Raw genomic sequence first — 15,018 nt, forward strand, 5'->3', positions numbered from 1 at the left:
CTCCCATTGCAGTCGGCAAAGACTCTGTCCTGGGGTTTTTTTGCCCAGCTTTGCCGACTGTAAACAGTCGGCAAAGCTGGAATTTTTTTTTTTTTGCTTTAGTTTTCTGTTTTCTCGCATCAAAACCCTGCAAAATCACAAATTATAATCCAATTTCACCAGAAGCACCGGTAGCACCATTTATATCACAATTTCATCACATTTGTCGCCAACATCACCACATATATCACAATAACGCACAACATCACATATATCTCACATATATGTCACAATAACAACCACACAAGTGCATTACAACCATCACATGAAGTCCAACACGTCGAACACCACAAGTCGACGTCCATCACACGAAGTTCAACATAACAAGTCTAGGTCCATAACGAAGAAAAGAAATACATGACAACAACTTCGACGATACGGTGGATACATGATAACAGAATCGACAAGTACCTAGCTCGTCGCGCCGTCCCCGGTCTCGTCGTCCGCTCCACCCCCAGAGCCCCCAGGGTTTGCCCACGGAAACCCCCTTGGACCAAATTGAGGCGCCTGCGCGTACTGCCACCCTCCGCGCACCGGCGGCCACGAGTACGTCGGAGGAGGGCCACGCGGAGGTGGATACGGTGGATAGGGTGCAGGTGGTGGATACGACATCATCTGATGGCCGGGACCTCCAGGAGACGGGTTCGAACCCGTCGACTGTACCTGCACAAGTTAAACGCCAAGTGATGTCATTAGTATCTGCAGCATGGACGCACAAGTTAAAGCAAGAGTCAATATACTCACCGGGGTCCCTCCAGGAGCGACAAGAGCAGGCACAGGAAAAAACTCTGAAGGAGGAGGCGGTGGAGCGAACATTGGAAGAGGAGGCGGTGTAGACGCCCCGGGCGTCTGCATGGACTAGAAGAAGCTGGCCATGTTCTGCATCTGAGTGTTGTAGTGCTGCTGCAGGCTTTGCTGGTAAGCCATCTGTTGCGCCATCATCTGCGCGTGCAACGTGGCGATCCTCTCCTCCATCTTGGCCTCCATCTGGGCCTGCAATATTACATCCGCAGTGTTGATTGTATGTACAGGTGTGAAACGAGTGAACGACGAACGAAACGACACTTACCTGTGACGCTGACTGCCGCCGGGGCGCTACGGGGATGTCGCTGGAGCTCGTGGGCGTGGATCGAACCTGGGTCAGCGTAGGAACCTGGGACGGGTCGAGGGCGCTGTGGGCCATGTAGTAGCGGCCGTGCTGCTTCCCTGGTCCCAACCTCTGCAGGAGGTCTGTGTCCAGGGGCTCGGCGGTGGGGGTCGAACGTCTCCCCGTAGCGCTGGCGAGCCGCGACGGTGTACTCGGTGGCCTTCTCGTAGGCGGTGGGGTTGGTGTACGCATCAGGCCCGTCCTCCGGGTTGTAGACGTTGTTCGGATCCGTCGCCTTGCCCTTGTGAGAGAGGAGGTACGCGGTGTACTCGTTGATTTCCTGCCCACCGTGCGTCTGCGTCTGCACCTCCCCTGTACGGGAAGGTTACCAAACCTGCAAGAAAAGACGGCACGATGGCCGACAAACACATATACATGTCAGGCACGATGGCCGACAACCACAAATGTATTTCCAATCCATGCAGAAGAATATAAGCAGGTATTAATAAAGTAAACTACTACTACTAGTAGTACTACTACCTCGTCGTCACGGACGGCGTCACCGGCGCGTGGAGCAGAGGCGCGCGCGAGGACGGCGAGGCGGGGACGACGCGGCGAGGCGAGGACGGTGAGGCGAGGACAGCGCGGCGAGGACGGCGACGCGAGGGCGCGGCGGACGGCGAACGGCGCGCGGACGGCGGTACGGCGGACGAGCGGGGCAACTCCGATCGGGGCGGGGCCCAAAGTACGGCGCCGGTGCGGGTCGGGGCGAGGCCGCGCGGCGCTTGGGGCCGACGCCGGAGCTGCACGCGGCGGCGCGCTGGCCGGGTCCGGATCGGGGCGGGCGCGCCGGTGAGGGGCCTGGGCGGGGCGGCCGGCGCCGGGAGGGGCCCAGGGGGGGGGCCAGCGCAGGGGGGGGACGCGCCGCGGGGTGGCCCAGCGGGGGGGGGGGGAGAGGGGGGGAGGGTGGGGCGCCGCGGGGAGGGCCAGCGCGGGGGGGCCGGGAGGGCCGCGCCGCGCGGGGAGGGGCGCTTCCATCGGGCGGGGGTGGAGCCTGCTCGCCGGGGAGGGGGCGCGAGGGTGGCCGCGGGAGTGTGCGCGATGCCGGTGGAGAAGGGCGGGGTGTGGCGGGTGGCGGGTGGTGACCGCGTCGCCGTGCGGGGAGTGGGGGCATACCGCCAGTGATGTGCGCGCGGATGGGACCTCCGGGTTTGGGTTCGGGGCCGCCGGGATGGGCGCCGGCGTGAGGCGAGGGCCGCGGGGTTGGGGAGGGGGCTTCGCGGACCCTGGGGGAGGGGGCGGCGGCGCCGGGGAGGGGGTCGCGCGGCCGCCGGGGAGGGCGTGCGGGGCCCCGGGGAGGGCTGCGCACGGCCGCGGGGAGGGGCGCGGGGAGGGCGGAGGCGTTCGGGGGAGGGGGAGGGCGCGGGACGGCGTCGACGGCGGGGGGCGGCCTGGGTGGCGGCGGCGGGCGAGCGGGATTTTGGGGAGGGGAGGGCGGGCCGAGCGGATAAGGCGATGATTTCCTTTTTTTATTATTTTTTTCCCTTTGCCGACTGCCAGCATGTGACGCAGTCGGCAAAGGTCTATTATTTTTTTTTTCAAAAAATTTTTTTTTTATTTTTTTAAAAAATACTTTTCCGACTGCTCTGCTCCCTGGCAGTCGGCAAAGGTTATTTTTGATTTTTTTCTCAGAAATTCTTTGCCAACTGCCATCCTCCCTGGCAGTCGGCAAAGGCTCTTTGCCAACTGCCACTGATGGCAGTCGGCAAAGAATTAATTTTTTTTTTCGATTTTCGATCCCAGTTTTTTTGTGTTGCCTTGCTACAGTAAGTACATGATATATTCCAAGTTTGGGGTCATTTTGATTTATTTTGCTATATTCCGTAGATTTTTTCTGTTTCTTTGATTTTTTCCGACAGCTCCAGATTTGAACTGCAGGTACATGAAATAATGGAATCCGGCCATTCAGAAAATGATATTCATGATGTTTGGAGCATGTTGAGGCCGTGTGCGGGGCCTCGCGTGAAATTTCCACCGTGTTGGTGTCATCACATGTGGAGATGTCCAGGTTTTAGCCACCCGACGTCGCCACTTGCTCGAAACTTTCTCAAATTTTTATCACAGCCTCCGCATGCGATGACAAGACACGTCGTCAAGTTTCGTCATTTTCGGACTCCGTTTCGATTTTATAAAATTTAAAAACACTTTTCACGCGCGTGGCTCGGCGTGTTCCGACACCAACACGGTGGAAATTTCACGCGAGGCCCCGCACACGGCCTCAACATGCTCCAAACATCATGAATATCATTTTCTGAATGGCCGGATTCCATTATTTCATGTACCTGCAGTTCAAATCTGGAGCTGTCGGAAAAAATCAAAGAAACAGAAAAAATCTACGGAATATAGCAAAATAAATCAAAATGACCCCAAACTTGGAATATATCATGTACTTACTGTAGCAAGGCAACACAAAAAAACTGGGATCAAAAATCGAAAAAAAAATTAATTCTTTGCCGACTGCCATCAGTGGCAATTGGCAAAGAGCCTTTGCCGACTGCCAGGGAGGATGGCAGTTGGCAAAGCCTGCGCCTTTGCCGACTGCTGACGGAGTGGCAGTCGGCAAAGGTGACGGCGTGGATGGCGTCAACCATGGCCTGCCTTTGCCGACTGCAATTCTTTGCCAACTGCCTGGCAGTCGGCAAATCCAGGCAGTCGGCAAATCCTGCTTTGCCGACTGCAGGAAATTCCAGTTGGCAAAGGGACCTCTTTACCGAGTGTCGAAAAAAAACAGTTGGCAAATAAAATTGCAGTCGGCAAAGAGCCAGTTTTGTGTAGTGTCTCATCGCTTCACATGAACCGAACAGGTACCTTTTGCCAAGCGAGGCCCTAATTAATATAAATGTCCTATCCATAAGCACGACGACGACATGACATCGTGGTTGCATGCATGCACGTAAGTACGTGGACCAAGACATGCATGCCCATGCTTGCATGCATGTGGCGATTAGGCAAGCAAAGCAAACTAAAGCGACTTTCCAGCACCGACCGCCCGGCAGGCTGGCCGGCGACCTGCTGCGACCGCTACCTTATGTGATTATATATATATATATATATATATATATATATATATATATATATATATATATATATATATATATATATATATATATATATATATATATATAGAACTACTATTTTGTAGCTAGTCATAGAATAACTTATTCTGTGGTCACTTTGAGTTACGATAGTTACTATGCTAATTTACGAGACTACAGTAACTCTTTACTAAGTCATTTACTATAACATTATGGTAAATATCACCATGAGTTGTAGTAACACGAGTATCGTAAATGCATATTCATGTTATCGTAAATTGGTACAAACATTATCGTAAATCAAGGTGGCTATAGAATAAGTTATTCTATGGCCAGCTGCAGAATAGCCTTACCGTAAGGCTATTCTGTTGAAAACTAGGACACGAAGTCCCCACCGAGACTGGCCTAACGAGTGTAGCTACCTCCATTCCAGCATTAATACATAAAAAACATGCAGACCAATATAAATTTGGAAATGGTGTGAATTTGATAGGTAAGTTCTACTACTCTTACTCTATTAATGAATATGATGGTATTCATGTGATACCAAATTGCATTCATAGGTAAGTATATACCAGTATTCAATATGAACCTAATAATGATACAACCTACAAAACCATGTATTGATACAGAAGTAATTGGCCAAAAAGACTTATCCTAATAAGACGAAATACGCATAGTGATGTTTGTTTGCTCTAACATACCACTCTCAAAGCTGACCGGGCTATTACTGGTTTTTTGTTTTTTTGTTTTAGCCGCACGCGCGGAGACGACGTCAGTGCAACGAATAGCACTGTGCCTCATGCATGGAACATGTAATAGGCAGCAGTAGGGTATACTAGCTGTGTGGAGAATGGAGACGGATCGTAGGAGGCCGGTAGTAGTAGCTAGCCCCTACGGTAGCTATACCGCTGTCCGCTGACGTTGACAGATGGACTGTACAGCAGCGCATGCAAGCATGCGTGCGTGCATCCACATGCACATGCACATGCACATGCGCGACGACGACGCGGCAGGCCGGCAGCCGGCCGGCCGGCAGCACGCAGCAGGCAGGTCAAAGCGCAACGCCGCCCGCAGCCGGTGAACCAGCAGCCAAGGGGAAGCGACCAAGCGTGTTGGAGCCAAAAAGAAACGAAAGCGGAAAGCGCAGGGGCCGTGCCTACACCGCCTGTAGTGTGCGTGCGTATATGTAGCTGCAGCGCCTGCACGCCCTGGTTGACACTGCCCGAACAACGCTACTCCTGCGCTACCACTGGTTCCGTTCTCGATCGGAACCGCTGTGCTCTTGCTAGATAGTGCGACCTGCGTGCATGCGCCAGCAGGCCAGAGGGGGATAGCTACCTAGCCATAGTCCAACAAAGCCCTAATATCATACAAACCTATCATATGTCTTCCACCCTAAAATACTTGATCTTATAGCATTTAAACTTTGTATTAAAATAGTTGTAATTTCCACTTCTCAATGCACATTTCTCTTATTCCAATACATCCTTTTCCCCCTTTCTCAATACATCTATATCTCTACTTTCTTGAGGGGCATTCCGGTCTGTCTTCTACATTGATCTCTGTGCGACGTCAACTAATATGGGACAAGGGGAGTACAGAGAGAGTAAGCTCGAAACTGTTGCTCTAGTAGACCCCCTTGCCATCCCAATTAATTGGTGGCCACCAAAAAAACACCACAACTCCCTTCGTATAGAGGAGGAGACGCAACTCCCCAAGGGATATGATCACTCGTATCCCAACCGCTGGACTTTTTCTTCCCTCGTGCACGCGGACCTTGCCTCTCCAGCGAGCTGCGTTGCTCGCAGTGTCCTTCGATGAGATGCCGCCCTCCGGGATGGGGCAACACACCTATGCTCGCAGTGTCTAGTGAGGATCTGTGCGACGTTGGAGTGGCGGCGGGAAGGCGTGAGGCGCGGTGGTGGAGGCGCTTGAGCTCCGCATCTCGTCCATTGCCACCATGTTTTACATCTTCCTCAAGGGGCGAAGGAGGTCCTGACGTTTTGAGCTTCCTCAAGCTGGCATCGATCTGCGCCTGTAGATGAGAGAGAGGAAGATATGGCTATGGAGGCGCGGAAGATGCATGGAGGAGCAGGTAGGGGGAAGTTGCGAGAAGGTACAGAAGTCGAATATGCAAAGAGAAGAGCGACAGCAGAGAAAGTTGCGGGGAGTAGGCAGATAAATGAGTGAGGAGAAAAAAAAATCCACTAACATGTGGGTTCTACATGTTAGTGAATGTATTAGGGATAAGATATTGATGATCTGCTACGGCAACTCTCTCACTCAATATCTTAAAAATTAATATGGGTGCAATTCATGAATACCATTTTATTGGAGGAGCTGTATTGGTAATTGAGGTGGCGGAGATGGAGATGGACAGATGGTAGCTCTTAGTATTGGCATGCGATGGCATGTGTGTACTGTACTCGTAGTGAGTGGGGGGAAAGACGCTTTAGGGACTGTTTGGAACGCAGGAATTTCACAGAAATCATACAAGAATTTTATAGCAATCAGTTCAATTTGACAGGAAAAAACGGAGGAACAGAGGAAAAAAAAACAAAAATCCCACGACAGGCCCTTAGTTTCTTGCAACAAGCGCACAAGCGGAATGGCGTCAAAGCTGGCATCGATCTGTCCTGTTGCCCCGCGAGATGGTTCGCGCCGCCATCCGATTCCGTAGGTCAGTGTTTTTGTCGTCTGTACGTGTTGGCTGTAATGGAATGGAGTCACAGCATGATTACTCCTACCATATCATACACCGTACCTCGCTGGTCACGAGGAGCCGTTAGCTAGGCACGTTACGTGACGTGTGGTGACTGCGGCCGGCGCCGGGAATCACGTTGAACGCAGGACGTAATCACGGAGGGAATACACCGTGGGCTGATCCCAGTCCCGGCTCTGCAGGAGGGCGGCAGCTGGGGCCCGGTGGGTCAAACGGCCTTCCACTCCCACCTCCACCTGCTGGCGCTGCCCTTTGCAACAGTCGCTCCGTCCTTTGCATACTACTGGCATTGCAACCGCTGCCGTAGTGGAGTGCGTACTGTGCTCACTGCTCAGAGAGCCAACCGCTACCGTAGTACGAGACCCTCCTCGCGCTCGACGTCCCAGGCACTAGTACTCGCGCAGGCAGCACCGCAAGCATCTCTCTCCCTCGCTCGTCTCCACACCACATGCACACAGACACAACCTCCTCCCATGGCATTGCCGGCCGGCCTATAAAAAGCGCACACCCCCACCCCCGTCTTCCTCGACTCCACTGCCTATTGCCTTGCCTTTGCCGTGCCAACAAGAAGATGCTGCTGCGGATGGAGGTGCAGGCGGAGTCGGGCGTGAGCGCCGCCCGCGGCGTCGTGGCGGACGCGGCGACCGAGACGGAGGCCATGACCATGATGGTGCCCGCGGCGCCGCACTCGCACCCGCACCCGCACCCGCACCACTCGCTGGCGGTGTACGAGCGGGTGGCGCGGATGGCGAGCGGGAACGCGGTGGTGGTGTTCAGCGCCAGCGGCTGCTGCATGTGCCACGTCGTCAAGCGCCTCCTCCTGGGCCTCGGCGTCGGCCCCACCGTCTACGAGCTCGACCAGATGGCCGGAACCGGCGGAGGGAGGGAGATCCAGGCGGCGCTGGCGCAGCTGCTCCCGCCCGGGCAGCCGCCCGTGCCGGTGGTGTTCGTGGGCGGGCGGCTCCTGGGCGGCGTCGAGAAGGTGATGGCGTGCCACATCAACGGCACCCTCGTCCCGCTCCTCAAGCAGGCCGGCGCGCTCTGGCTCTGATATGATCGTGGTCGCCCGCCGTGGCGTGCTGTGTGCGTCTCCGTCGCCATGCACTGCACGCAATTTGATCCATGGGTTTTAGTAGTAGTTGGGGGAGCTGTGGATACAATCAAATTAACCACGGGCTGTACGTCTGCCATCAGACATCAGTATGTGGCTGGCAGTTAGTACGTTCCTAGCTTGTTCTTCTTGTGCTACGTACTACTTACTAGCTACTCGAGTGCATGCTAGCTACTACCTTAATTCCCTATTTACCTGGCCTTTTGATCTAATCTCTCCAGTGGTGTTTACATTTGTTCCATGAGAAGGGTAATGTAATGCAATCTTCTAGTAGTAGAAAGATCAGAGACGTGTAATGCAACTGCGAGTCTGCAATGCCCGCAGCACGACGATGATGCTCCATATCGCATCCATCGATCTTTGCTTTCGTTGTCGCTGGTGTGTGTTGTATTGTAACAACTGCACTCGAGATCGGACGACGGTGGTGTAGCTAGCTAGCATTTGCATTTGCATTTGCATTTGCACAAGGGCGCGCGCGGCTGCCGTGATGGTGTGCCGCCAGCTGAGGTCAGAGAGCAGGGCCGGGCCAGCAGCCTTGGATACGATCGAGTTGTTGAAACGCACCTTGCTACCTTCCCTTGTAAACTTTTTCATCAGAGACGTGCCGTCCATCGAGATCAACGTACATAAGGTGGGGGCGTACGGGCAAAGGCGCAAAACGGTTTTGGATAATAATGAGCGTAATGCGCTTATCAAGTGCTGTGAGGCATGTAGAAACTAATAAATGAAGTAAAGAATACAGTGACACGCAACGCATGCATGCATGTAGAGAGAGTATCCTTTGGTATTTGTGGATGGATGGAATCGGCGCGTCCGTCCGGGCGGTCAAAGTGACGTATAGGCAGCGCAGGGAGGCGCTGCAAGGTTGCGTGATCTGTAGCTGCTTTTATTTGGATGGGGGCAGGCCGGCCGCATGCAGGGGCAGCGCACCGCGCTACTGGGAGAGGGAGGGCAATGCGGAGTCGGTCGGTTTCCGGGAATAGGCCCGGCAAGCTGCCGCGGCCGCGAAAGCGAAACCCATGCATCACCGCATGCAGGCAAGGCAGTCCATCTCTGATGCTCATGAGCGTGATGAGGTGCATCTGATCGTCCATGGCAGGGATGGCAATTGCATTGCAATGCAAAGCAAAGACGAGCAGCATATCGCTACGTATCCCTGGCACTGCCCCAGCCGTACGTACGTTCAGACGACGCTCCTGCATGCCGGCCCGCCTCTGTCCACATCTACTGCTACCCACCGCGCCGCGTGCCCGCGTCATGCATGCGCACCCAACGTCTCCCAAACTAAAAGCAGCGATCACTCACGAGTCGCGACGCCGTCTTGTGTCCCTGCTACGGATCGATAACGCGTTACGTTACGCGCGTGTGTGCGCGCGCGCGGTGTGTCTTGCACATACAAATACAAAACGAAACGGCCCGGCCGCCTGTTTTATTTCAATGTGGTGACGTCGAATTGGATCACCACACCGGTAAGGAGCTAGATCGCTCTCCAACAATGAGCACGATACGCAAGACACGTCACCAGTCACCAGAGGAGTCTCGTCGGGAGCGTGTGCCTAACCGCTCTAGAGCGTCGTCATCGTTGATCCCGCAATCATGGAGCACCGACAAAGAACAAGGAGAAGAGGTAGATGATAAAAGAGGGTAAAAAGAGACAGTAGGTGTGTTTCTTGACGATTCGATTGTGAGTTGAGATACTCAATCGGCCATGTACTTCTTATTTTATAAGGAGCAAGGGTAGTCTTATCCCCTTTCAAAAAAACTAATATGGTACTATTACTATGTTGGTTTATAGAGTTTTTTTTTAGATTGGGCTACAACTGGCATTGGACTTACATTAGATCTACTAGACGCATTATTACGTTCGCGATCGTCTCCCTGGTGCACAAGCGCAGAATGCATGCAGCCGTTGCATTGCAGTGTCCACGTACGGAGGCCATGCTCATGTTGTGATATGGCCTTTCGCCTTCGCTTCTTCAGAGTTCAGACGTTCGTCGTTTGTTTGTCGTTTCAACCTGCTTACCTGCACCTCGCCTCTACTTAGTTTCTCATCATCACGACCCGTGCCGTCGTTGTCCGACCCTTCCTGTCTTGTACATGTATGCATGTACGTATGTACTACGAATATAGATGCGGTACTTTTCTTGTGTGACCACTTGCTCATGCAAGCCGTGTGTGACCGATGCATGCAAACAAATAGAATCAGACCCCGGTGAGTGCTAGCAGCTGATGTCCTCGACCGTTGCCGGCCTAAGATACCATTTTTTCCCCCTTCAATATTTCAAGGTTACTTTTGACGCTCTTTTCGTTTCCATGGCATGAATCCTTTGTTTTTCCTTCATCAGTTCATCCTATCTTCACCTTGCATTGCTATATACCTCGGCACTCAATAACAAATAAACTTCTAGAGTTACCCTAAGTAAAATCTTTTTAAATTCGACGACCAATTTATAAAAGAGTATTGATATATATGATACTAGAAAAGTGAGGTATGAAAATACATTTCATGTTATATCAAACTAGTATACACTAATTTTTTTGTCATCAATAGTTGCCCTTTTTACATAAAAAGCTAATCTATTCAGAGACCGAGGGAGTACATACACGCACCAAACCACACTTTACATGGTATGTTGTGACCAAAATTTAAAAAGGTAACCATGCTTGCGTTGCGTATTGCATGTGAAGTGCGCATATCTCTGTTGCCTGCACACGCCACTAGCCGGGACCATTCTGAAAAAAGAGCCGCGCCGGCCCCGCCGGGGTGCAGGCGGTAAGTATTGTACTACTCAGCATGCAAAATACAATGTGTCCAGTAAGTGAAGACGACGACGATCGAGGACCGCCGGACGGACAGTCAGACACCGATGCAATAAGCAGCTCAACAACTCCGATCCAAGATGCAGTCTGTAATGTACTACCTTGTTTTTTTCGCTAATGCTACCATTAAAATGTCCAGAAGGTCAGACATCTCGCTCCATTCACTGTCTCATGCGCCGCTCGCATAAAAAACAAAATCTACTTCTGCACGCCTCGCTCCGCTCCCGCCCTTTCCCCTTCCGTGCTCCACATCCCCTGCCGCAGCGCAAACGCCGGGTGTCCTCCCCCACCGGGAGACCCCCGCGACCCTCTCCTCTACCCCGGCAAGATCCATGGAGCACAAGCAAGATCCACTCGCCTCCGACGAGATCCATGGAGGTGGCGCGACGCCCTCCCTACCCCCGACAACCGAGCTCCTCCCACCCCGGCGGCTATGGCGCTCCTCGCCCCCATCCCCCACCGTCGCCGCCGAGCCAAGCACTACTACATAAAATGTTTGTAGCAACGGCTCAATTTTTTTTGCAGGGGCGGCTGGGAATAGAGCCGCCCCTATAGTGGCCGGGCTCGGGACCCACGAGACCAGCCGCCCCAACAAATGGCACAGTAGGGGTGATTGGTGATACGAGCCGCCCCTATAAATGAGTCGATTTGTAGGGGCAGCTCACTCACCAGCCGTCCCCGGTGTTGCGATTTATAGGAGCGGCTCAATCACCAGCCGCCTCTACAAATGCCCCACGTATAAAAACCTATAGCCCCTTCTTTCTCCTCGGGTCACTCACTCCAACCTGTGAAAAAAGGTAGGGAGGCCTTGAGCACCTCCCAAAAATTGCTCTACTAAGGAGAAAAGGTTTTGGTTTTAAATCCTTTGGTGGAGAGGTTGTAGAAGATAAGAAGATGCTATTCCACACTTTTTTTGAAGTTTTAATGGTTGGTTAGTGAGTAATTAGAGTTTTGCTTTTCTCTCTCTTCTATGGTGCTTGAGCTACTTATGAAGCAAGTTAGACCTAAGTTTTGAATGTACTAGGGTAAATTAGGTAGGAAAACAAGATCATACCATTATTTGGTTCATGTTTCTTGATTTTAGTGAACAATTAGTTAGTTTTATGGATGTTTCATGTGCACGTAGATCTAGATCAAGATCTAGGATTTGGTTTTTTTTATTAATTTTGTTTTTATAAATTTATGTTTGATGAAATTGGACTAGGGTTTGCATGAAAGATATTGGGTAAAATATTAATTGTTGCTAATTATTGTCTTTGAAATTGTTTATTGTAATTGTCGGCGCGAAAATGTATCGACACACAGCAAGCCGGAAGGATCTGCTCGATGGAGCTAGAGATCCGCTTGGCTTCATCGCAGGGATAACTGATCCTGCGTATTCCTCCCAAGATGTGCCAGTCAATTTGACCCTGTAATTAGTTTTATGTTGATAATGTCCGCGGACGTAAATGAGATCATCAGCTAGATGGATATTACCAGTATGAATCGTTGAGCCGATGAATCTAATCAGAAAAAGATATAGATTGCAAACAAATCGACTGTCTAATACCAATGGATATACAAACGCTCTGAATCTAATCTGTTACCATCAACAGTGAGGTTCGATCGGATCGATGGTAGCTATGATGATAATAACAAACTAAAACCGAAGAATCCATAAAACCATCTATACTTCGATAGGCTTTTCGAAAGACATGTTATACGTAAAAGCTTAGATGAATTGGTTGAAATAGCCGATTCAGGTGAAAAGGGACTACAGCGTGTGAACAATCGACTATTTCACATGGACAAATCTATGGACTCATCAGACTTAACCTACTATCTCTAACAGTGGGGTTTGACCGAATCAATGCAGCCGTGATAAAAAAGACAACAAATCAAACCCTTAAAGTACACAGATCTATTCACGCTTAACAGAATCATGAACACACACTGTAGGAGTTAAAGCATAGGTGATCTTCTATTTAGCCGATGCAGGCATAGCAAACAGTTAAGGTCGTGCCTAATCAAGAATAAATCTACTAACTAGTATCCTCCAAATCTATAGTGCCATCAGTGGGGATCGACCGGATCGTTATAGCCATAATAGCGAACTATAGACCAGATTTAACTAACCAGCAAACCTCTTCAAGATCATACACACCTTAACCGCGTGCTATGCATGATCAAGATCAAAGTAGAACAACCGATGAAACATAACACATCGCTCAGAGTAAGAAACATCGTGTTCTAATAAAACGAACGACGGACTAAAAGGATATAAGACCGATCTAAATCGATCTTGACCAGGCGGATTGATGTTGCTGCAAACTAATAACAATGAAAAACATCAGTAAGATCGGTAACTTAATGAATCTACCCGAAGGACGCCACCCTTAGATAAAGTCGATAACTTGACCTTAATCTAGTTCAAGCAGTGGAGGTCGATCGGATGAATGCAGCCGTACTTGAACTAGACAAGAGTCGATAACTAGATTATCCTAGAGTTTATAGTGGAGGTCGACCGGATCGATGTAGCCGTATGTGGAGGATGTGATAAAAATTTGAGAAGGTTTGGTGCACGTTATCACGTACGATGCTTACAAACCAGGATATCTCCACATGTGATCACATGTGGAGATATCCTGGTTTGTAAGCATCGTACGTGATAACGTGCACCAAACCTTCTCAAATTTTTATCACATCCTCCACATACGATATCATGACATCTCGACAAGTTTCATGATTTTCGGTCTTTGTTTGCATTTTATAGAATTTAAAAACAATTCGTCCGCAAGTTCGTGGTCATGTTTCGTGAACAAGATGTTCGAAATTTCGGGTCTGTTCCTAGACACGGCCTCACACTACACTCAATACCATGAATATCATTTTTTGAATCATTAAATTCCATTATTCGATACACGTGCAGTTCAAATTTGCATTTTCCGAAAAAATTCAATTAAATGAAATAAATTAACTAAATATAGCAAATAGTTCAGAAAATGTACCATATTTCGACATGGAGTACCAAGTACTGTCAGAGGACTACAGAAAAAGTTTGGAGGTCAAAATAAAAAAAATTTGGTTTGCCGAGTGTCATCTTTTGACACTCGGCAAACATGCTCTTTGCCGAGTGCCAGATGCCATGCACTTGGCAAAGTGTTCCCTTTGCCGAGTGTCCATGGGGATACTCGGCATAGAGCGTGCCAATTTTTTTTAAAATGTTTGTCGAGTGCCTCTCCGCCCGGCACTCGGCAAAGTGGTATTTTTTTAAAAAAAATACGATGCAATGCGGTTTAGGGTTTAGATTTCAAAAAAAGGAAAACACGTTTGCCGAGTGCCCCGATCTGGCACTCAGCAAACCGGCAGCCCTAGTCCTTTGCCGAGTACCAGATCGGGGCACTCGGCAAACGGCCCATCCACACTCAAACCGGCCAACCGTTACCTCCCTCCCTCCCACACACGCACACACGCACACACGCGCGCCGCTGTCCCGCCCCGCCCCGCGCCGGCCGGCCTGCCGTCTCGCTCGCGCACGCCCCGCCCATGCACGGCGATGCGCCCCCACACAGCGGCGCGCCCCCGCCGGCGTGCCCCCCTCGCCTTCGCCCGCCCCACCTGCCGATGCGCCCCCGCCCGCCCCACCCCGTCGACGCGCCCCTGCCGGCGTGCCCCCACCGCCTTCGCCTGCTGGCCTGCCCACACCGGCGCGCCTCCGCCGGCTGCCCCAGACACCGCGCCCCGTCAGCACTCGCCGCCCCACGCCCACCGCTCCAACCCTACGGCCCGCGCCCTGGCCCACGACAGCTCCGCCCCATCCCTCTCGGCGCGACCTCGGCCGTCCTCGACGCGCCCCCGACCACCGTGGCCATCCTCTCCCCATCCCCGGCGCACCTCGGCCGACCCCGATGCCCCGACGCCCTCCTAGCCCCTGACACCATAGGTGAGTAGTAGAGTAGCAGTGGTAGTATGTTTTAGTAGAAGTAGAGTTCGGTAGAGTAGTAGTAGTAGTAGGTGGTGGTTGTGGTGGTGGTGGTAGTAGTACAGTAGGTGGTTGTGGAGGTAGTAGTAGTAATAGGTGGTGGTGGTGGTGGTGGTTGTTGTAGTAGTAGAAGAGTAGAGTGGCGGCGGTGGTGGTGGTTGTAGTAGTAGAAGAGTAGAG

The 15,018-nt window shown here is 51.6% G+C and overlaps 3 protein-coding genes and 1 long non-coding RNA gene across 4 annotated transcripts; 2 read left to right on the plus strand and 2 right to left on the minus strand.

Moving 5' to 3' along the window:
• Nucleotides 1-297: 297 nt before the first annotated feature.
• LOC136550893 (uncharacterized) lies at nt 298-1,261 on the minus strand. Its single transcript, XR_010782387.1, has 3 exons — nt 1,109-1,261; nt 784-1,032; nt 298-702 (listed from the first exon to the last, which is right to left on the minus strand). It is a non-coding gene; the product is annotated as an uncharacterized lncRNA (long non-coding RNA).
• A 303-nt stretch (nt 1,262-1,564) lies between these two features.
• On the minus strand, nt 1,565-2,689 carry LOC136548023 (vegetative cell wall protein gp1-like). The gene has a single exon (XM_066539682.1). The coding sequence runs from the start codon at nt 2,687-2,689 to the stop codon at nt 1,565-1,567; it is 1,125 nt and encodes a 374-aa protein (XP_066395779.1).
• Nucleotides 2,690-7,583: 4,894 nt separating this feature from the next.
• Nucleotides 7,584-8,073, plus strand: LOC136550894 (glutaredoxin-C9-like). The gene has a single exon (XM_066542475.1). It carries the CDS (start codon nt 7,605-7,607, stop codon nt 7,995-7,997), a length of 393 nt encoding a protein of 130 aa, XP_066398572.1. The 5' UTR covers nt 7,584-7,604; the 3' UTR covers nt 7,998-8,073.
• A 6,329-nt stretch (nt 8,074-14,402) lies between these two features.
• On the plus strand, nt 14,403-14,807 carry LOC136548024 (vegetative cell wall protein gp1-like). Its single transcript, XM_066539684.1, has one exon. It carries the CDS (start codon nt 14,403-14,405, stop codon nt 14,805-14,807), a length of 405 nt encoding a protein of 134 aa, XP_066395781.1.
• Nucleotides 14,808-15,018: the final 211 nt, after the last annotated feature.

The sequence above is a fragment of the Miscanthus floridulus genome, chromosome 4 (genome assembly GCF_019320115.1).
Source record: "Miscanthus floridulus cultivar M001 chromosome 4, ASM1932011v1, whole genome shotgun sequence".
Taxonomy (NCBI): Eukaryota; Viridiplantae; Streptophyta; class Magnoliopsida; order Poales; family Poaceae; genus Miscanthus; species Miscanthus floridulus.